The sequence below is a fragment of the Crocuta crocuta genome, unplaced genomic scaffold (genome assembly GCF_008692635.1).
Source record: "Crocuta crocuta isolate KB4526 unplaced genomic scaffold, BGI_CrCroc_1.0 scaffold83, whole genome shotgun sequence".
In the NCBI taxonomy this organism is placed as follows: Eukaryota; Metazoa; Chordata; class Mammalia; order Carnivora; family Hyaenidae; genus Crocuta; species Crocuta crocuta.
Genome location: NW_027529638.1, coordinates 6,915,879 through 6,940,622, shown reverse-complemented (window position 1 = coordinate 6,940,622; position 24,744 = coordinate 6,915,879). Strand labels below are relative to the sequence as shown.

Genomic DNA, 24,744 nt, shown 5'->3' with positions numbered 1-24,744 from the left:
AAGGGGGGGGGGCAGGGCTTAGTCTTCTAGATTCCTTTTTACCTGATAAGCAAATAATTTATATAAGATATAATAAAGTAATGATTTTATTTTTGTGCTGGAAGTAGAATACTTGATTTCAAGACTGTCTCTCATATAAGAATACTAAAATCAAGTAGAGATCATTTTAAATGTTCAACTCTATTAAATAACATACAAGTGTAAATTTTATTTATTTTTGAAAGCACGTGTGTGCATGCATGTGCGACAGAGAGAGAGGGACAGAGAGAGAGAGAGAGAGACAGAGCATGAGTTGGGGAGGGGCAGAGAGAGAGGGAGACACAGAATCTGAAGCACGCTTTAGGCTCTGAGTTGTCAGCATGAAGCCTGACATGGGGCTCAAACCCACAAACCATGAGATCATGACCTGAGCCGAAGTTGGATGCTTAACCAACTGAGCCACCCTGGTGCCCCTACAAGTATAAGTTTTAAATTCTGATGAATAAAACAATGAGGGAAGTAAAGCTGCTCCAATTATAAACAATACAGTCATAAAATATAATTGGATCTACTTTTTTAAACACAGAAGCATCTACAGTGCTTCCGAAAAATAATATGTCTACATGGATCTCCAGGTTGTTAACATCTAAAGGAAAATTTATTGTCAGTACACTGATAAATTAATATTTGTGGTTCATGACTAGGACTTACCAAGTTCTGCTAAGTTGCCAAATGCAACAAGACACATTTCTGTAAGAGCTGCATTTTGGCAATGGATGCCCAGTAATTTCACTAAGGTAGGTATAACACCCATATTGATTAGCTGAGCTTGAAGGGAATCTGTAAAAAAACAAACAAACAAACAAAAGTATTTATGTGCCAAATGAACATCAGTAAGAAGAAAACATCTCTTATTCTCCCTATTGCAAACTCAATACTATTTCAAGTATAGTAAAATAAGATTAAGTTCAACCATATAATTGTCTGAAAAATTTTAAAACATTAGTTCACAAGAGTTGAGTTTTGAATCTTTTCAATGATTAAAGAAAATTTAGAAATGAAAATAAATAATAATATCAAATCATTTTTTTAAACAGGGTCTTATACCTTTGTAGAGCAGGCTTTAAAAATGTATACATAATTAAACATTACCGCTGGTTGTTAAGTGAAAAGGTTAGTCAAAGTATTATTTGTATTATAGGAAAATCAGAGTATATGAAAAGCACAGAAAAACCCATTTAATAAAGACCAAGAGAAGACAAAATCTTAGAATCTTTTAAAAATAGTTGCTTCATAATAAAGAATGAAAAGTATATGTAATACACAAAATTATTTTGATTATTTGCAGCAGAGTGTTCTTCGATGACTGCTAGGAAGGAAAGTAGTTTTAATAAACAAGGAAAAAATTACTTAAGATATTTTTCTTTTCAGTTTTCTTTAATAATAGTGACAAGCACCTTAGTAAAGAAAGGAAAATTTGGCTTGAGAGGTGAAGAAAATGAATGAGATCAATATGCTTTGTCATCATTGTTTGCCTTCATTTTCTGAGAAACTAATTGGTTGAAAGTATTTAATATGCCTTGGATTTCCACAATGGCTCCTCATGAACAATTATGATAGAATACCTGTACCAAAGCTGAAGGTAAATAAACCAAATGGAAACTGAAAGTACTGTCTCTTAGAATAAGCTAAGAAAAACATAACACTCACATGCCTATATAAAACACTTATTTTTAAAACTGTTTCACCCAAAGATACAAGAATGCTATCAAAATTCTTTTAAAAATTATATCTCATTTTTAAGATAATAATTTTCTCCAAGTTCTTTTAAGTTCCCTACTGGGAATCTAAAGATAAAAATCCCGTTTATTACAAACACATTTTCTTTTTAGCATGCATCCCTTGACAGTGTGCCTACTAATCCTTCATCACTCTTTATAGTTCTTAACCCACAGATAAGGAGGCAGTGAGATGATTATGAGATAAGAACATGAAGGCCATTGAGCTGCCTCACATTCCAGTTGATTATATGCCTGGCAGTCTTGGTAGTTAACTTTTCCTGTTCAGAGTAAAGTATGAAGAGACAGCCAAGGGAGGCTTATCACCATGAAAACTGTATCACCATAACAGCAGTTATGCATACTGTCTGTTTCAGTTGTTGGAGGCCCATCTATCCTAGAAAGGTGCCTAATACCAAAACAAGAAAACAGGCCTGAGAAAAAGGGAAGTTTACATTTAGAGTTCAAAAAAATCTAAAACAATTTCAAATTTTGCAATGGAGTAATGAAATCTGTTATAAAAGAAGACAAATAAAAGAATACCTTCAACTAAATGATCTGTTTCTATGCTTTTGATGTTAAATATTTTTTTTCTTACAACTCAGCAATTGATGAATGATTCAAATATTTAAATTGTCTTATAAGCAAATTACTTATAAGGTATAGTAATATGTGTTATACTGGCAGAAAACTTGTATTGTGGTTACAGTATTTGTAATGATCGTGCACCAATAAGCTTTCCAAGTTAGAAATTATTTTGATTACTTACCAGTAAAGTTCCTTATTACTGGATCACCTTTGCAGATCTTTGTTCGTTAGCAGTATTTTTAACTTTCATTTATTTATTTATTTATTTTGACTACCTCTTCAAATACTGCAGAGCTGTTGAATCATTAAATCTCAGGTATGTAAGCGTGAGCACTAGCGCATGCATTGAGTGTGAGTCAAACTCCACTATATGTCTGCATATATGTAAGCATCACACACCCCCTCAGTACTGTTGGTACAAACCATAAAAATCCAACAGTCCAGGGACATCAGAGGAATAACAAACTTTATGAAGGAGATAACTCAATAGGAGAATGCCACTTAGAAGATGATGTTCTTCATATTCTCCTAACTTGGCATCTCTACCACTTTCTTGGACTGCTTTTAAGGTATTATGAATTTTGGTTCCAGGGAAATGAGGGACAAAAAAATTAAGAAATGTTGCATAGCTTCATAAAATCTTTGGCATAGAAATTGAAGCAATAATATTTGAAATTGTAGAAGATCAGGAGAAAAAGTATAGCTCAATGGCATTTGGTGCGAATCATCATAATTCATGAAAATCACTTTGTTTTGGGAAAATGTGTTTTAAAGCTACCCAGGAGCCAAATTAATTGTATAATCACATACAACACACATACCACACACAAGTAAAGAGAAAAATTATATAGTCATCCAATGGACATACCCATTTTTGATCACTTGAGTGTTTTCATTTATATCCACTTCTATAAGGCTAACTAAAACAAAAATTATACTCAGATAACTCTAAAGTCTGTTTATACCAATTGCAAGCAGGTCATTCTCCTTGGATAATGAAGACCCAAATGAGGAAAAAAAAACTTTACTCAAATAGACAGATAAAAATTTTCATTTCAAGATAAGCAGGCATCCTAGAACATGGTTCTCAAAATGGGGTCCCTAAAACCCTTTCAGAGGATCACAAAGTCAAAATTATTTTTATAAAAATACCAAGATTTCATGTGCCTTTTTCACTGTATTGATATTTGCACAATGGTGTAAAAACAATGGTGAATAAAACCGCTGGGGCTTTATTATGACTCAGTCAGTGGCACCAAATTGTGTCGGTAGCCATCATATTCTTCTGCATCACACATTCACAGTAAAATAAATGCTATTCTTCACAGCAATATTTTTAATTTTGCATTTTTTAAAGTAGGTTGCATGCCCAACATGGGGCTTGAACTCATGACCCTCAGGTCAAGTCATATGCTTTACTGACTGAGCCAGTCAGATGCCCCAGCAATATTTTATATATTGAAGTTATTTTTCATAAAATGATGTGGTAACATGAGCTATTATTTTAATATGCAATATTAAAATTTTTAAAATTATTTCCATTTTAATTTCTAACATGGGAGATATTGATAGAGGTTGCCCATTATTTTTTATAACCCATATTTATAAAAATATAGAACAAAAGTTCTATAGGATGTTCAGTAATTTTTAAGTGTCTAAAAGAGTTCTGAGACCAAAAGTTTAAGAACCATTGCCAAAGGATTACCTACCTTTTAGAGACTGAAAATAAAACAAAACATGGAATAGAGATTCTGAAATTCAATGATGTGCTTCGCAGATGAGATAACAGGAAAAGAAAAATTAAAAGCATGGTAGGAATCCTAGATTTTGGTGTTCAGATATTTTAAGCAAAATTACATTAAGCAACTGAACATCTTATTTTGCTTATTTGAGTAGAAACTCTACTTATGCCTAGGAGGCTATTCCATGATTGGGGTCTATTTGCCTATTTCAGTTACAACTTAATATGTTATCTAGCAATAGTTTTTTGGGGGGTGGGGTGGGGGTTATGTAGAATAAATTGTGTGGAATAAATCGGTATTAATTCTTATTATTGCTGGAAGCAAATGATGAAGTTTAATCACTTTTTTTTTTAATTGCCAAAGAAAGCTTATGAATGGTCTTCAAAGGATAGTAGGTGACACACTCATGTTATTATGAATGGTTATCAGGAGTATGACTTTTAAATCAAAAACTAACTAGAAGAAATTCTTAGAACCAGAAATAGTTCACATTCTCTAGAAATGAAAAAGTGAAACAGTGCAAGACTGCTGAGTTTTGCATCCTTCAATTAATACCAGCAACTCCAGGGGGATGTTTCTTAGAGCTCAACAAACACAATTCACATAGTGCAACCCAGGCTTGTAGATAGCAAACACTTATGTGTGAAAGACAGTCTTTAGACAGCACAATGTCATAAACATCTGGAGACTTAAAAACTGCTCCTGACACACATCACAGACAAATACTGACCAAAATACATAATTACAAAATATCAAGATGACACAGGCCCTACATGATCTATGGGGAGGAAGAGGAAGAAAGGCACTGAGGGGGTGCAATACAGATGCATAATACAAAGAGATATAAGGCAATCAACGCATGCGCTGGTGTGAACACTTACCTACCTACATTTGAATTTCAATGGTTCCAAGTCCTTCAGGTCACACTCATGGAAACTCCAAAGAATGGAGATCTGGAGAGAAGATCTTAAGTTGAAGAACCTTTTTCCCCCTGAGTTTTAAGTTTAATGTTTAAAACATTGGTATAGATAGGTTATAGGTCCAGAAAAGAATCCCAGTAACTCAAATGAAGTTAGTTGATCAATTATTATAAAGAATAAGTTTCTTAAGAAGACTGTAACACCTTTACCTTATTTATAAGAAAAGGCCCATATAGACAATGTTATAAGATTATTAAGCTTATTGGTAAATAGGATTTAATGATGACACTGTGTCAAGATATACACAACTCAAAATACATAGTCTCTACATTAGTATGTATATATAGTATGTATACTATTCATAGTATAAAGAGTACAATATTTCTATTTACAGGCTTGCATAAAAGCCCCATCTACAACCAAGTGAATTATATACAGTTGAAAGAAAGACAAGCAAACATAATCTTGATGAAGAGTTCTAATACAAATTGTAGAAAAGCCATTTGAGAATAAAGACTGAAGAAAGTGCCCCTAACTACTGGCATATATATACTTCCAAAAAAGGATATAAAATTAAAAATGATGTAAAACAGTGAAAAAATGGTAAGTTTAAACAAGTTGTAGTGAATATAACAGTGAAAAGTAAACTGACTTTACAGCTACCAAGAGGATGATTCATGGTTAAAAACTTTACAAATACACATGTGCAGGTACAAGTAAAGGCTTCCTTTTCAGTTATTTATTACTTAATAATTTTTTGCTGATTGGTCCGGAAAGTGAAGAACTTTTATTCTAAACCTAGTGCTGAGTATATAAAAAGTAAAAAAAAAAATGTGTTTAAAATTAACTTCAAATGAAGTATTTTAAAAGCTCTCTTTAAACAGAAACAAACATTATGTGTTCTACACTTGGATTATCCCTATAATTGAAGCCAAGCCCTAGGTTATGTATTTCAATGACAAACAGGAATTTCAGGGGAAATTTCAGGGAGAGGGAGAGAGAATCAAGATTCATTAGTACTGAGAATTGAGCATGGTGGAGGTTTAAAGCAATACCTTTACACAATTCTTACTTTCTAACAGTTAACAATAAAAAAAATAGAAAAGAATTCAAAAGTTTTTTCTCAGTTCTGAAAACTAAGAATCTCTACAAGAGCAAAATTTCCCCTTTTTGGGAAAAGTTTTAGAGATAATGACAAAATTACAGAGTATAATGTAAAACAATAGAAACAATAAAATCCCCAAAGCAAAATCACAAAAGGAAAAATGGTTTATTATTCTTAAGATACCTACCCATTTACTTTTCTCAATCCAATGACACCTAGAGTGATTATGTCTCAATCTAGTATAGTAGATCAATTTTTTTCTCCTAGGCTAACTTCAGGTTAAATTATTACTACAGATCAACTCTTGTTATAATGAATACTGCTAAAAAGGAAATTTCTACAAATATGTCTACTCCAATTGAAGAAAACTATGCTTTCATCACAGACAGAAACTGGTCTTTCAAAGGTTAAAATTTGTTGTTGGTTTTCTTTTAAGAGCTTAAGCAGCTCTTAGTGGGAGAAATATATCCTGTCTCTGCTCTGATTGCTGAGACAAAGGCCGTAGTAGGGAAAATTTGAAGTGTAAATTTTTGTATAGCAAATCAAGCTAAATGCCAGGTTACTGTACATCACAACATGTATATTTTACAAACATATATCTTTAAAAACATAAAAATCTTTTGTTTTACAAAACAATTACTGGCTTAAAAAAAAAAAAAACAAAAAACCCCCAAACCTTACTAGTTTCCCTGGAGCATTACTAACCTTTTACACTTTAAAATTATACTGAAGTTATTTGCAAAACACAAACTGTGTTAACAAGATACATCTACATAACCAAAAGATTTCTGATTTCTGGCCAATGTCCATCTTTTCAGCAGTATTTACTTAAAAATGTTTCCATTAACAACATTTGGGCAGTTTGATGCTGACTGGATTTTACTGGTAGTTAGAAAGCAGGATTACTAATTTTTATACAAATAAACTTACATATGATACCTCTCTGCCTTGAGTTTCTCCCAAGGCAGATACTGTGAGTAGCCTCACATTAAAGAAGGACTAATATGTGGCCAAAATTCATCATTCATCCCTGGCTTTAGTTTTAGCTCTAAGAAGGCCAAACACCTGAATACTTACTCCAATGTCATTTCTGGCACCTACAATAATAATCACGTACATGGTCAATAATCATGTGCTTTACACTGTCATATTTCAACTGGCATAGTAACCAGTAAGAAAAACAAGGCCTGGTCTTTCAGTTTTACTGAAATACTGAATTTTACTATAAATACTCATTTTTAAATATAGGTAAGCATTTCATGTGTAGAGAAAACCTCCCTCTGTGCTTCATATGCTGAAACTGTCAATCAGCTGAAATGTAAATGTATATTTACACTGCAATATTTAAAATGTGGCAATAACTAGTGATGGTGAGAAGTATACAAATGAAAAAATTAAATCAAGGCAGAATAACAGAGATTAGATCTAGGATTTACAACAATAAATGTTAGGAGCTGTTTTTAATTTTTAGTTACTTAATTTCATTCAGGCCATGTATCTTTCAAAAAGTCCAACTGGAGAGGCGCCTGGATGGCTCAGTTGGTTAAGTATCCGACTTTGGCTCAGGTCATGATTTCATGGTTTGTGGGTTCGAGCCTCACGTCGGGCTCTGTGCTGACAGCCAGCTCAGAGCCTGGAGTCTGTTTCAGGTTCTGTGTCTCCCTCTCTCTCTGACCCTCCCCTGCTCATGCTGTCTCTCTGTTTCTCTCTCACAGAAATAAATAAAAACATTAAAAAAAAAGTCCAACTGGAAATTCCTTATATTTTGTGAGGATGAATTAAAATCAGAAAGCCAACTCTGCCACCTCAAACTTTTACTATGAGGAAAATTTTGAAAATGATATTCAATAACATCTACAATTAATCATCTTCAATCCAGACATGAAGCAAACAAAGAAAAACATGTTAGAGAATGAGGAATCCCAAAATTATTTTGTTACTCTACTACCCTCGGTTAAAACTGCATTATCTATTTAGTATCACAATTATAAATGTACTGTTATGATTATAGGAAAAATCTAGAAGCTGAAAATGCTAAGAAAGTATTATTTCTGTAACATAATGCCAAAATTTAAATCATTAACAAAAAAACCGTAAGAATCCTTTCATTTTTCTTCTGATAAAATTACAGATTCTTACGTTCAGAATTTCATTCTATAATGGTCAGAGCTAAATAATGCCACTACTTGACCATGTGGAATTAAACCAAGTGGGTATTTGGTACACTTCTACTAAAAACCAAGTTCTTACCCTATCCGTTAAGTAATACCATTATAGGAATTTTTCAGAAGGATTATGATGAAAAGGTCTAATAGAAATAGTCTAATAGGTCCAAGTTAAAAGACAAATTAGCAGGAGGCACAAGGAAAACTAACTGCTCTGTCCTTCAGTGAAATAATGTGTTTAAAATGACATTTGTAGCAGAACTTCATAAGTGCAACCTGGGTGAGTTCATCTTAATGCTCCGTTGAACAAACAGCAGAAATTCAGAATCTTTTACAAAAGTTTTTAAAGCCTAAAAACTTTTCAGGTGCACAATAGAAGTCTTTAACACTATTTGTTTAACATAATAGACTAATTTGACAAACTGGGCTTTAAAGGACATGAACTTAAGGACATATCTCCCAGGTCTTTATAAACAGAGAAAAAAATGAACAGCAAATACACTGAAAATGGTATACTGGAAAATCAATATAATTAAGGGGGAAAAAGACAATAAATTGCAAAGATAAAATTTTACATTTTGATTTCTTTTCACCTTAAAGTTAGGCAAATTTTTTTTAGTATTTAGCAAATATATGTAATCATTAATTAGCCTGTACCCCTAGTAAATACACTACAGAAATAGTTCTTCACTCATGCAAAGCAAATCATCTTCTAAACATCTAACATCTAGGAAGTATTCTTTTGTATCTGTAATAAAGTAATACCAAAACATAAAAATAAACAAGTCGTTCAGACCAAAGTGCTTCTTAGTTTTTAATCAGGATTATTCCTTATTAATTTCTATTCTTCCTATTTTAAGGATAAAGAAAAATCAAGTAAGGCAAGTTACTGGACTGAGTTCATTAGGAAAATGATTAAAACTGTGAAACTGTTGCTAACAGTTGAAATGAAGGTACCTGCTAAAAATAATTATGTATTAACTAATCTTTACTTAGAGGAAAGAAAATACTTTATAGACCTATTTTAAACAACTGAATTTATGTACTGGGCTGAATACTTAAATTCAATTGTTAGCTCCCACAACATACCCTTACATTTGAGTTGCATTTTCTAAACTGCACAGCCTCCCTTCAACCATAGTTCAGTTATCATGAGTCTATGCAGTAAATGAATGTGAGAATTTTCCCAAGAGTATCTCAGAGAGATTTTAGAAACCACAAAACAAGAGAAATTAGTCTTTCAGTAACAGGGAGTTAAGACATTAGAGAAAAATCAGCTCTATTTATAAAAAAATCATACATATATTCATATATATGTCACATATATATGATATATATTCATACATATCATATACTCAAACTGATATTCTGTATATCCAATATATATCATATTCCTTAAGTGATACCACATATATATATCACATATATAATACAGGTCACATGAAGAAGCCAGTCATAAATTGTGTATATTATGTTAATCATTTCAAAAGAAACTAATTTTCCCTTTCTTTTTTTTATTTTTAATTTTTTAAATTAAAAAAAATTTTTTTTTCACTCAGAAGAAAAATTCTTTTTTTTTTTTAACAAATAGTTTATTGTCAAATTAGTTTCCACATAGCACCCAGTGCTCATCCCCACAAATGCCCTCCTCCATGCCCATCCTCCCTCCCCCCCCCACATCCTGACAAAAACTGAGGACTAATTTTCCCTTTCTTGATGGCAAGTTTATTTCCTTTACTTTTCTCTATTGTGGTAGTTTATGTTACTTGTTATGTAAAACAAGTAACTTTAGTCCTTGTTTTATTGCTTACCATCAATAATTTTCTTAAGAATTATAACAAAGATTTCCCTGCATTTTATGCCTCTAGCATAGGTATATTAAGAAAAAAAATTACCTTCTCAATTACAGTTTCCCAAGAGATATTTACTGATTAATCATGGTTATTATATATTACATGTAGGATAATAAAAATGGTAACCACCAAAGGACTCCTCAACAAAGTATTTAATTGTACCAGTGCTTTGCTTTGTTTCTATTCAAATTGCAATCAACTTTCAAGTATACATGTGCAGACTTCTTAATTTGTGGATCACCTAGAGTAAATTTTTAATGACAGATTTGGCACTATTATCAGAATTTTCAATGCCACTTTCTGCTGCTGTTATGTATGTGAACAGAGAATATCAACTAATATAGTTGGCAAGAGCTTATCATGCTTCTAATAGAATTAATAAAGAAAATACATTCCAAAAGTCCATTTTTCTTCCAAGTATTGATTTTCCTAATAAAAAAATTTTAGACAATAGTAAATTTCCAGAAAAGTTAATAAATATTTTCCAACCTTCTACTATATGCTAAAATGGTGTTATATTTGAAAATAGATCTGAACAAAATTTTTAGTCTTCACTGCAATGCCTTGGCATTCGGTAAACAAAGCTAGAAAAAAGATATCCAAGAAACTAAGGAGATAAAAAAGTACCTATAATAATAGGCTTAGGTTTCTTATTTATAGAATAATAACTAGATGAAGAAAATACAGTAAGCTCAGCACATTTCCTCAAATTGAATATCAAATTGTCAACATGCTTTTACTATAACCACAACTGTCAGATACTCAGATTATTTTAGAGGGCCACTCAATTGAAGAGTGCTTTTCTGCCATGTGAAAAACAAGTATGATTTCTCCCAAAAGGATAAATTGTGAATTATTTTTCCTAAACAAAACATTTGTCTTATTTTATGTAAACATGATTTTATTTATATAATATTATGGATACAACTTTTCTGGCTAAGCAATCATAATTTTTTCTATTCAGATATTCCACACTTAGCAGTCTGGGTACAAACGTTTTAATTGTGAGGCGCCTAGGTGGCTCAGTTGGTTGAGCATCCAGCTTCGGCTTGGGTCATGAGCTCACCATTTGTGGGTTCGAGCCCTGCATCAGGCTCTGTGCTAACAGGTAGCTCAGAGCCTGGAGCCTGCTTCAGATTCTGTGTCTCCCTCTCTCTCTGACCCTCCCCTGCTCATGCTGTCTCTCTCTCTCTCAGAAAGAAATAAAATATTAAATAAATAAATAAATAAAGTTTTAATTGTGTCACCAAATGGGAGACAAAAGAATATATCCAGCTTATAGCTTAAAACTGTATAATCTTGAGCTGGTTCAAAAAATTTTAGAACTTCATGAACCTTTAATTTTATACAGCTTTATCAAAGGGCACAAAAATGCCTTTACCACATAGGTATTTCTTCATACTGTATCTGTCTGGCATGTGGTATTTTTTTTTTCATTCCCTATTTAATGTATTTAAATATTGGATATGCTCCCAGTTGTCGGCCAGATGGACAGGAATCAAGATTATTTGAAGTCTCAGTCTGCTGTCAATTCACCTTTAGGACTAATTAACAATTTGAAAATATTCTTATCAAAGAAACTATATTGGTAGGCCTTTGTGATCATTTTCAGTACTTTCTTACCTTTATAGTTAAAATTTTTTATCTGTGAAGCTAAAGTAATAACTCCCTAACTACGAATAAGGCTTAAGTTAATGGCTCTAAAGACAGAGTTAATTTTTCTGGTAGAATAACAAGGGGGTGTTATCACTCAACTATTCTACTCAGAAACCAGAAGAGGCTTATGTAGTGAAATTCTATAGTAAATACACATAAAAAGAACTCATTTTCCAGGGCTAATAAAAAAAGCCTCCTGAATTTCAGAAAGCTTTATTTTTTTCTCAGTGACTCATCTAGGCGTACACAATATTAAAAGATCTGAAGTTAGCCAAAAAGACCTAATATATAAATAGGAAAGTCTTTAAACAGGCATTTTGAAGAAAAAGTAATCAACAGAACAACGATGCAATAATTATGCAAGATGAAAAAGAATATAATTTCAGTTAAAGAGTATTATGGAGAAAAAGAATCACTTCAAAAACTATGATCCCCATGAGAGACAAATATAAACACAAGCATAGGAAAGAAGATAGTTACACATTTGGCATCCGCTTAAGATACTATAGATAACTTTACTTCTATTTTATCTAATAAGTTTTGAAAGCTGCATTCAAGTTGTAGCTTTTAGAATAATGGTATAAAAACATTTCTGCTCCAATAAATTTCTGAGAAAAGTTAATGAAGTTTTCTGAAGTATCTACTTTTGGGGAAGACTTGCACACCTGGAAAAAAGCTTACTCTTACAAATCAAATATATTATGCATTTCAACTGTGGACTCAGCATGTTGTTAATCATTTCCTTTTCAGTACACATGTCTACACACTGTAATATCCTACTTACTGTAGGGACTCAAAGGAAATTGCAATCTCCTTTGGATTAGAATTAGTGATATTTTTAAAGACCATTTAGCCATTTGATATGTTTTTGTACAGATCTTTGAACAATACCTTCCTCAAAGGACAATGAGTTTAAATTCATAAGACTAATTCCTTTATATCCAAAGCTGTTATAATAGCTTTATGACTAGTTTCTTTCATTCACCTTTGTAAACCATTCTCCTACTTTGTACTTGTCCCACTTTCTCAGGTGTCCAAGATGAACACCCAATGAAGATGGGTGTCCAAGATGTCCCAAATGAAGTTGAAGAGAAAGGAAGTAACATGAACAACTGACCAATGATTTCTTAATGCAATTCAGACACATGTGTATTATGGTCAAGTTCAATTATTTAGGAAGTAGCTCCTCAATGTGTAGATTACCTAGATTCCCTCATTTCTGTTTCTCCTGTTCATTTTCTTTTCAAAAATGATTCCATCACATGGTAAAAAAAATAGTGGTAGTTAACCCTAGAAAGACTACCATTTGTTACTAGCTTGAGTTTAACAGGCCAGCCATTTGACAAAAAACTATTTTATTATTATTGTTGTTGTTGTTGGAAATTTAAATTCAAAGGTTTAAAACTGGTATCCCCTATACAGGATGTGACCAGAGGACACTTCTGGCTTGTACAGTGCTCAAAAAGCACATGTAATCCAACATAAAAAATCAAGTATCACACGAAAAGATAGATTTTCAGTCCCCTCCCACCCTATCTACAAATGAAAGATTTGGCAGTATTTGGCCAAATTGCTATAGGAACCAGTGGCTAGAGGACAGTAGTGACTCTCCTCCCCATACAACAGGACAAGGGCTACTGTCTCCACCATTTGTGGCTGTCACCAACATCAAGGCCAAATGTCAGTAATTTGTCATCAACGTTTTATCTTTTTTTTTTAAATTATTCAGAATATCTTTGGACTCATGACTAATAAAACTGAAAACTGAAAAATATGCCTAAAGGTCCACGTGTTTCTAGAACACATGAAAGTAAAGAATAATGTGCTCAAATGCATATAAAATCTGTCTCTGTCAAAGACTACAGCTTAAGATGCCATTATAAAACAAACCACAAAAAGACTTTACGGGTGTTACAGTCTAGAAACCTATCAGAATTTCTGAGTGTTTGATCCATGCCATTAACTTATAGAAGATGAATCACTTTTTGTGACGTTCAAAAGTATAGTGAAGCTTTCATATCTCTGGTTTTATGCTCATTTAGTTAATAACCGTATGGGTTATCTGAATATTTTGACATGTCATTTGTTGCTAGGTTCTAAGAACGTTTTATAGTGAAAAGAAACTTCTATTGACAAGCATTTATTAAATTTCTGAAAGCAGAAACTGCAATTGCTCTGAACTTTATTTTTCTAAGGCCAAATTTTATTCAAAGATTTATTCTGGGGTACCTCGGTGGCTCCATTGGTAAGGTGTCTAACTCTTGATTTTGGTTCCAGTCATGATCTCACAGTTTGTGACTTCGAGGCCCATGGTGAGCTCTGTCCCTGGGCCTCGGATTCTCTGTCTCCTCCTCTCTCTGTCCCTCCCTACTCGCACACTGTCTCTCTCAAAAATAATAAACATTAAAAACTTAAAATTTTTTTCTATTCTTACAAGTAAATCTAGTATCTAGATATATAATTTTATTTACATAGACAGTATTTGTGTTTTAAAGCTACTCCCGGCATTAATATAAAGTAATAAATGTGAAGCTATTTCAATATTGTTTATTTTTAAAATGTGCATAGTGAGAAATCTTAAACCATACCATTATGTTGTTTTGTTTTTAGTATTAATTAACATGGGTAACCCTTCAAAAACCCATCCCATTTAATAAATTAGACCATTCTATATTTTTGAAACACTGATTTAATGTTGGCTAGTTATTAATTTTATGTGCCAGTTATGAATTCTTAGTTCATCATTTTTCTAAATATTTTTGGTTTGTACTACAGTTTGATTTTTAATTTTCCCCCAGAGATAAAGCAAGTTTTCAATTTTGTTTACCATTCTCATTGCTATAGTTCATCAGCATGCCACAAAAGACAGTCAAGAGCTTCTCATTGGCGGGATCTGTTATACTGCACAGTGACCTTAAATGGTCAATTACAATCTGTGCACCACCTGCTTGGTCAACTGCACTTCTGCCCTCATCTGTAAAACAAAGAGTTAAATTAAAAATAAAAGAAAAAAGAAATGTACCTTATAATTTCAAATATAAAACATAACAGTGTTAATCCTTATTTAGTGAGTAAGTAGAAAATAAACCTAAGCAGGGCATTAACTATGTCTTTTTGAAAAAAACAAAACAAAACAAGTAAACATGGAAATGGGGGTGGGATGGGGAAAAGAGACAACCACTTTTTCAGAGAAAAAAGATTATTCTCACTGGCATCCTATAGAAGCTTAAAGAACTTCTTTTTGTCCTAGGAGTGTATGACTATCACATGTGAAAATTTTCACCTCCTCTTTCACAACTGACAATTTTGTGTAAGAGAAAACACAGGACCTAATATTTTGTAGACATTTTTTTTCTCAGCTTGGAAATCACTAAATATATCTTTCTATCAGTGTTTTTAAAAGTTAGTTATTATCAAAGAAAACCATCTGAGACACAGAATAATTCTAGATCACAAAATGTAATTCCTAAATATTAGTGTTGGGGGGCGCCTGGGTGGCTCAGTCGGTTAAGCATCCAACTTTGGCTGAGGTCATGATCTCACAGTTTGTGGGTTCGAGCCCCGTGTCAGGCTCTGTGCTGACAGCTAGCTCAGAGCCTGGAGCTTGTCTTCGGATTCTGTGTCTCCCTCTCTTTCTACCTCCCCTGCTCATGCTGTCTCTCTCTGTCTCTCAGAAATAAATAAAAAACATATAAAAAATTTAAAAATTTGAAAAAATATTAGTACTAGGATCTTTTTAATGGCATTTCTATAGTCTATAAGCATGTTCCCATTGTCAATTCTTGCTATTTTGTGTTTCATCTTTCCTTATTCCCTCCATTCTAGAACACACCAATATACTTCAACATTACAACCAGTGGCCAAACTGGTGGTCAAACATACCTTCTGTTATATATACATATATATTACATAGAACACATGCCATTTAACTGTTGGAACATATAAAGAGCTTTCAAACACTTTCTAAGCCCTGAGCATAGGAATGGAAAGAGATGAAAGAAAGAGTATCTGCCTTTCTAAATCTGACTTCATATAAAAGAACAGAGACTCTAGAACAGTGCTGTCCAATAGAAATCTGAGAGCCTAAGTATGAGCCACATTAATATGTAATTTAAATTTACTCGTAGCCATATTAAAAAATATAAAGAAACAGGTAAAATCAATTATAATAATTTTATAGTATCTGATAAACCATCATACAAATTATTAGTGAAATATTTTACATTGTATTTTTATGTGACAAATCTTTGAAATCGGAGTATACTTTACATTTACAGTTATATGTTAATGTAGACAAGCCACATTTCACAATTGTTTAATACCCAAATCTGGCTAGTGGCCACCATACTGGAGAGTGCAGCTACGGAAGCATAATATAAAGGATCAGTAAAAGAAATGGATCACAAAGGAATTATAGCTATGAAGGCAGTTAGTAAATGAAAAATATTTTCCCCTAATACTGAAACTAAGGTCATATCTCTATAATTGTTGAACTGTATTAGACAATGAAACAATATATATCATTTTTTAAGACACACACATACACACACACACAAGCACCCCTTACAAAGCAGGGCCTCATAAATACTAGCTTCATAATTTTGAAAATTTTTCAGGAAATCCATAACTCGAGTGAAATAAAATTTTTTTGTTCACTTAGTTTTGTGCCATGTCCACTTAGCTTTACTGTATTTTTATATAGATGCAGAACAGGAAACTAGGCTAATTAGCTAATAAAACCACAGAAAATTCTTAGTTGTCAGGGTAACTAGTCATAAGCCAGCCAAGAACACTAGTCATAGCTCATTTAGAAGTCTAATATCCAAAGTTTTAGTGTCCAATAACATAAATGTAAATTATCTCAATTGTTGGGCAATTTGTTTGGGGATGATGTCAGAGAAAACTGAACAGTATGATTATAAATCTAAATGTTCAGACCTTCAACAATATGAATATACAGTATAACCCATGCCTAAAATGCAAAGCTTAAATTGTTTTTGATTCAAATTGCTGAGTATGTGCTTTCAAAATATAAATCACATATGCTTAGGACTTAGAAATCTTAGAGAGCTGCTAAAGTTAAGCCTTAATTTCCTGTTCTAGGAAACTAAGAAAATTAGTGGAGCCTATTTGCGCTGAATTTTAAAAGCTAAGCTGGCTTTCAACAGTTAGCTATTCAATACTCGTAATATTCAATAATGTAATAAATTTTAATACAAATTTATTCAACAAATTTGTTCATCAAATTTAATAATGTAGTAAATAAGAACATAACTACAATTAGAAAGCAAACTACCTATTTGTATTTCAGAGCCACAGTGTGTTTTCCTCCTGTCCTTTGTTTCTTTCCTCCCTTTCTGCCCAGTTTGGATTATTTATAACAAACCTCTTTACCCGTGTATTATCAAGAGTTGGTTATAGAACGTAAGCTCAATCTCTATATTAGAAATTACATTATACCAAATTTGAGAAGGAAAGCAAAGCACATACACTAATAGAAATCTAAGCTAAAAAAAATACTAACCATTACTACAGCAACATTTATGCAGTTCCTTCCTTCCCCTCCCTCCCTCCCTCCCTCCCTTCCTTCCCTCTTACCAAAATAGGTAAGTTAGCCAGGGACGGATGTAAGGAATATAAACGAATAAAAGACAATGCTGAATTCTATTACTCTACCAAAACCAGTGAAAGAGTATGTCTTCACAGATATCTTACAAATCATTTAAATAATTATTATATCATCTATCATTGCACAAATCCATATAAATTGTTCTCCCACAATAAAGGTAGCTCTATAGCTCTATGTTACATTAAAATGAGTTATTATTGTTTACTTAGAAATAATTTACAAAAGGTCCCTTATCCTAAACTTTCATATCCCCAGAATGTAGGCTGACTTTTAACTCTTCTCATAATAAGTAACTTCTAACTTGTGAAGCATCCTGCATTGTTACTTCAAGAAATATAATTTATATCTTAATTTTCCATAATTATAAGGTATCTAAACACTGATGAAAGTGCAGCCCACCAACTCTTTAGAGGCCCTGCTACATTCTTTAATTATGACTTGTCATAGGAAGTAGTTTCCAGCACAAGTATGATTTTTCTACAAACTAGTTAAGAGGAGAGCTATACATCTAAAGACACATTGCACTTCCATTACTCTTCAGGAGCCAAAAGCAGGAAACAATAAAACTTACACATCATGGTTATTATGTTTCACAAATGAGAAAAAAATGTTACCAAAACTTACCAAGTTGGTAATCCAATATCAGGTACAAATTGTACCCTAAGGCTGAGGAAAGAACCTAAAAACAACTACTGAATACAATCATTGTGATGTGCTACAGTTTATCCTAATTTCAGATTGACTTGTATTTCCCCAAGTAGGCTCTCCATCCCTTGTGGGCAACAAATGCTCAGTACACAGTAGATAGACACTTTGGCATTTACTAAAAAGTGGGGCCTTTGCCTACATTTTGGAAATTATCATTCACCTTGAGGATGTGAATGAGTAAGTGTGTATGGGTATGTGTATCAGAAAGAAAGAGAATGAGAATGAAAATAATTTACTTGCTTTTGTTTTAAGCAGCACAATAGGGTTATGGAATAGTTTAGATCTGGTTGTTTCTTGAACTTCACTTGAATGGAATCATGTTGTGCCTACTTTCTTACACTCAACATTATGTTTGTGAAATTCATCCATTTTGTTATTTGCTTCCTTGCTGTATAATATGCATTGTATGAAAATATCACAATTATTTGCCATTTCTTTTGATGAGTGTTACTTGGGTTGTTCCTAGGTTTGGGCTATCATTAATAATCCATAGATGGTACTGGTTCATAGAATTTACACATGTTCCAGGTTCTTCATACTGACAACATAATTGGAAACATAATTTGCAGAGCCAGTGTATACTCCTCTCAGTGTGTGAGCTCCTATGGCTTCACCCCTCCACTACTACTTGGGTATTATTTGATTTGGGGGTTGAGGGATGGGTACTACTGACTAAAGTTTAGGCAATCTGATAGGTAAGGTTGAACCTATTCAAGAATATAAAAAAGCAAGTCTTTTCTGACAGTCTACTTTTCTGTACATTCAAAAGACAATTTAGTATCAAGTGTATACAGCATGTACATGAAAAATAAAACCCCACAACAATTCAAGTTAAGGAGGAAAGGAGGGAAAGAAACAGATAAATGCAGAGATACACAGACGTTAGAATTTGAAAGGAAAAACTGAAAAGATAGCCAGGTAGCTAATAGAAAGTGCCTATCATGTAAAATATGATGAGACAGGCATAATTCTGGAACTTTTTTTTATATTCATGCGTTATAGAAAAGCCTTGTAATAACATCAGCAAATACATTGTTTTTACCATTTCTATCATTACCAGATTTCCAAAAGAGGAGAGAGAAGGCTTAAATCTTTGAAAAGACTAAAGACAAAAAAATCAGGGAGGCAGCCTGATGCTGGATTGAAAAAAAAAAAAAAAAGCCTAGAATCTGCAATAGCTAGTTTTATCTGAAATAAATTTTTTAGTTTATTTTACAATATTATTAATTTACAATTTATTAGTTTACAATATTATTTTTACAATTCAAAAGTCTATGATTTTCATGTTCTTTCACTTTTGTGATTTAAACATCACCTTTTTCATATTTCTTCTCAGAAATTCTCAGTATAAAATACAAATTTAAAAATCGATTTAAAAAATTATGCTTACATAATTAAAATTAGTTTCCTCCCACCCTCTCTAATTATTTGTATAACTATAGGATCTTGGTTCCTTATGCATCCACCTGCTCAAACTTACTTCCTACCAGGAGTCATAATCCTTTGTGACATCAGGAATGGTTACTGTGGTAACAACTATGATACACACCTCAGAAGATGACGACATGAGAGAAACAAACAGGAGCTGATCATACTAATATGCTTTCATCTAAACTTTGTTAAAAATTCATACTGAGGAACATGAGAAAGGATATGTGTATGGAGATACTGTTAAATAAATTATATCTTATCCTTTCAAAGAACTTTTGACAAATAAAAAGCTTACCTTTAACATTCTAAAGTGTCATGGATTTGTGTACTCTCCCTTTTTCTGTCTTTTATAAAAGCAGCCTGCGTAAGTCTCTGCAAGCATTAATTAATGATGCTGGCTGTTTCACAGGCTGCACACACACACTACAGTAAGTGCTAGAGTGTTTGGTGTAGCTTAAAATGGCATAGAGTATAAAACTATAAAGGCTTCTTAGGGTTACTGATGGCAAAAACAGAAACTAAGGCAACGAGCTGATAAATACAAATGACATACTGTAAATGTACTTTAGAGATACTACTATCATAAGTGAATTAAGAAGACAAATTATAAACCTTATTTCTTTTACCTTTTTTCCTTCTTGGACTTCGCTTAAAGAGATTATGATGAAGCAAAAAAAGAGAACTATAGGCCAATATCATTGATGANGGGATGAGCACTGAGTGTTATGTGGAAACTAATTTGACAATAAACTATTTGTTAAAAAAAAAAAAAGAGAGATTATGATGATTAAATATCAGCATTCTGACCTAAAACTTGGGAAATCTGAATTCTAATTCATTGTTTATTCATTTAACACACAAAAAAGGCATACTGAAATACTTTTTGCCATTCATTTCATTAAGACAATAGTACTGTCTATTATCAATTAAGAATCGATTTTTGGAGATATATTTTTGAAAAGTTCTTTGGTATCTTTCCCACCAAAAATCTTTTTAGACTATCCATGAACTTATCAAATATTAAGACTAATCTGTACACTACAACAGCTATCCAAAATGTACATTAAACAGAGGGCAGTTGATAGACAAAATCTATTTCACATATAATTGGTTAAAGGTTTAAGAGGCACAGTACAATAACACCAATTTTCACATCTATATCAAAACTCACAATCACTAATCCATTCAATGAGATCCATTTTGAGAGTGAAAAATTTCTAAAATTCCTAGAGAATGTGCTTTTAATAACAATATTTAGAAACACAACAAAGAATGGACAAGTTACACAATCTTTTCTTAAACTTCAAAAGTTATAAGCCTCATAAGCATGGGCAAAATCTTAAACTGTGCTGCAGTATTTCTTCACATGTCCCTGTCATGTCACCCATGATGACCCACCCAGTCACAACTTTCTAAAGCTCCTACCTTTCTCAACATCTGCATTCTTAACAGAAATCACACTCTCTGCTCCACAGAGAAAACGTCTAACACAATCTTCCTCACTTTCCCACCCTCTCCAGTATTAGATAACCCACCCAGTCACAACTTTCTAAAGCCCCTCCGTTTCTCAACATCTGCATTCTTAACCACTCTCTGCTCCACAGAGAAGACATCTAACACAATCTTCCTCATTTTTTCACCTTCTGCAGTATTAGATGTACGAGTATATGCATTCTTTTCCAAACGCTTTTAGGCTCTCCTGTTGTAATTTAAAAAAGTATATTACAATAGAAGGTAAAACTTTTACTCTTCAAGTAAACAAAACTGTACATGTGTCAGAAGCTAGGGTCTCTGAGGAGGTGAATGCAAAGAACATTTAACAATGAAAACCTAGGACTAGTCCTGATTGTTGGGAGGGGGAATCAGTTTGTTACCTAAAAGTTGAAATGCTAACTTAAGAGTTTCAATTCTGCAAGGTAGAAGTTTTTAATATTAGAAACACTGTATTATCACTGAAGTAGTAATGACTTACAAAGTAACTATAATAAGGTTTCCAGGTTGTAAGTTTTGCTAAATTTGACCATAAGAAAGCCTCTTCACCTCTATAGATGTGTCTTCTGCTCTGGAAGAGGGGACACAGGAAAGAGGATGCTGAGCTTCTTTTTAGCTCTGACACTCTCTTCTTCATTTCTATTTCAACTTCTATTTCTACTCTGCCTGTGCTGTGCACACAGGAAGTACTTAGTGTGTGCTGTGTTTGGTTTTGGTTTTTAACACATTAAAACCGCTCAAATCTTGTTATTTTAACTTTCCAATCATTAATCATTGTATCAGGTACTTATTTTTGTTTTCCCCAAGTAACTATTAATAGAAACTATAAAAGATATATGGTAAATAAATCAAACATTCTTTTTACAAGCTAAGCTGGAAAGCTGAGACCTGGTTTTCTTTCCTGCTGAGTTCTGAAAAATTACACTGTCTAAAAATAATAATTTTTGAAGTACTCTTTCTCAGTGAACTCAAAGCTGATTCAGAGTAGATGCTTTAAGTCAAACAATCATAACTGAAGTACTTACTAGTGTTAGTTTGCAAAAAGCAATAGCATTACAAAGTGCCATGATAAAATTGATTTTAATGAAGTCCATCACTGCTTTTTGTTCAAACTCCATTGCTAAGCCACTTTTTAACTGCTACGAAAAAATATTTTATTATGACAGAATCTGAACACATGTAAGTATATCCTGCACAAGGATTTCAAAACAGCAGGCAACATAAATTAGACTCTTAAATGTTGGGACACAAATACTACTCTGAATCTCTTTAGTCGATACCAAACTATAACTAGAGACTAGATTTTAAACTTCAAAGAGCCCATTAGTTCTCAGTGAATGCCAGCCACATGTGTTATAAAATTGATATGTCCTAGAAAGCTAAGTGAACAATATTACTGAAAATCCCCAAACTATCCCATTACTGAGTTAAGGAAAGGACTGAATTGCCTAATTTCAGCAGAGTTCTATGTAAACAGGGCTCCAGATAAGCAGCAAATGGGACACAGTTTATAAATATTTTCATTAAATGTGAATTTTAAAAAGTCCGTTGCTGTTTTCAAATTTACTTGAATTGAAAGGAATCAGCTATCAAAATTCTTCCTAAAAAGTTACAATAAATTCATGACACAGAGATTTACTCATGAATGTATTCTTTGTCTTTCAAATACAGTAGAGTTTGGTATCTTTACTTGCTTGAGATGATGTTATTGATACAGGAGTATGCTTTTGAGACACAGCCTTTATTCCTGCTTATTATGGGGTCAAATTATGTTCCCCCAAAATATATGCTGAAGTCCTAACACCCAGCACTTCAGAATGTGACTTTGTTTGGAATCATGGTCACTGCAGATGTGAGTAGATAAGATGAGGTCATGCTACAGCAGGGTGGGTCCTTAATGCAATATGGCTGGTATCCTCTTAAGAGGAGACAGATGCAGAGAGGAAAATGCCAATGTGAAAATTTAAAAGCACAGAGGGAGAAGACAACCACGTAAAGAGAGAGGAAGAGATTGCAGTTTACTCCCAGAAGCCAAGGAACTCTGGAGGACACCAGAAGCAAGGAAAGGCAAAAAAGTCCTCTTCGCCTACAGACTTCAGAGGAACACAACCCTGCTCACTCTGACTTTGGACTTCTAGACTCCACAACTATAAAACAATAGATTTGTGTTGTCTTAAGCCACCCAGTTTGTAGGACTTTGTAATAGCATTCCTAGGCAACTATTAGACTCCTCCACATAAACAACATAGGATATTCAAGCTTCATATTGAAAAGGAAAAAAAAAGGATTTGATACTTAAGATTTAAGTAAGCCTTTACTATATATTCAGATTTTATACATCTCACAGAAATTATGGTATTCAGATCACTAACAGTAATGTATCTCCAGTATAATTAATATAGGATTTTCATTAATCAACAGTCAGTATACATGTAATAAACTGTGATATGGGCACAACCAATGGAAAATTAGTTATTTCCTTATTACTTAATTGACTGTCCTTGATTTTTTTTTTTTTCCCACTTAGCATCCAAATGTTTAGAAATGGGTTTTTACCTGGGGGACTGTTATTAACAATGATGGAGGCTCTGCATTGTGCTTGTCAACCACAGTCTACTGTTGGAAGAGGAAGAGGAATATGCAGGGAATCCCTCTGTGGCACATGCATACCACATGTGGTACACACATACCACCTTTACGCATGCATAGATGAATAAAGGCTAAAGAGAAAGCAAGAACAGTAAGCACCCCTTTTCTAAGCACAAGGTAAGAAGAGCCCACTACTAAGAGAGTTTGAAGACTACTGCACTCAAGTAAAGTTAGCAACAGTAAAATGTGAATCCAAGCAACTTCTGAGTAGATTGGCTGGACCTCTACTCTGTACCAACTGCCTGAAATAAAAGGGAGTGTGCTTCCGCCCAGCGATTAAATACTGTTAATTTCAGTCTCTACTGTTTTTCTACAAATAGTGCCCAGCACTCAATAAAAAATTAAGAGATGTATTAAAAAAGAGAGAAAAGAATAATCCATTATTAAAAGATAAACCAATCACTGGAATGAGACTCAGAGTGACCTAGATGTTAGAAATACTGGACAGAGCTTTAAAATAACTATGATTAATATACTAAGAATCTAGTGGAAAAGGTAAATAATACCCATGAATATAGAATTCTGCAGAGAGACGAAAACTACAAAGAATTAAATGGATATGCTAGAAATGAAACACACAATATTAAAGATGAAGAATTATTTCAAGAGGCTTAACGGTAAACTCAGCAAAACCGAAGAGACTCAGTAGTTGTAGATCAAGAGAAATTATAAAACACTAAAGCATACTGACGGGCACCTGGGTGGCTCAGTCAGTTGAGCGTCCAACTTTGACTCATGATCTCACAGTTCGTGGGTTCGAGCCCCGTGTTGGGCTCTGTGCTGACAGCTATCTCAGAGCCTGAAGCCTGTTTCAGATTCTGTATCTCCCTCTTTCTCTGACCCTCCCCTGCTCATGCTGTCTCTCTCTCTCTGTCTGTCTCAGAAGTAGATAAAACATAAAAACAAAACAAAACAAAAAAACCCTAAAGCATAAGGAGACAAAAAGAGTGAGGAGAAAACTCAGCACCTAAGAGCTGAAAGAAAATAACAATCAGTCTAATTAGAATAAGTATAATTAGAATCCCAAATAAGAAATAAAGAATAGGGTAG

At 33.1% G+C, this 24,744-nt stretch overlaps 1 protein-coding gene across 5 annotated transcripts in view; it reads right to left on the bottom strand.

Annotated features, from left to right (window-relative positions):
• RAP1GDS1 (Rap1 GTPase-GDP dissociation stimulator 1) overlaps nucleotides 1-24,744 on the bottom strand; it is a 173,402-nt gene that overhangs the window by 54,990 nt on the left and 93,668 nt on the right. For 3 of the 5 annotated variants that reach the window (XM_077762333.1, XM_077762332.1, XM_077762334.1), the window contains 2 exons: nucleotides 14,614-14,760; nucleotides 691-819 (listed from right to left, as the gene is read on the bottom strand). The exons of 1 other annotated variant lie outside the window; for it this stretch is intronic. In XM_077762333.1, coding sequence (XP_077618459.1) covers nucleotides 691-819; nucleotides 14,614-14,760 — 276 coding nt within the window. The remainder of the gene's footprint in view (nucleotides 1-690; nucleotides 820-14,613; nucleotides 14,761-24,744) is intronic. One more of the 5 variants, XM_077762336.1, reaches the window with a different exon arrangement.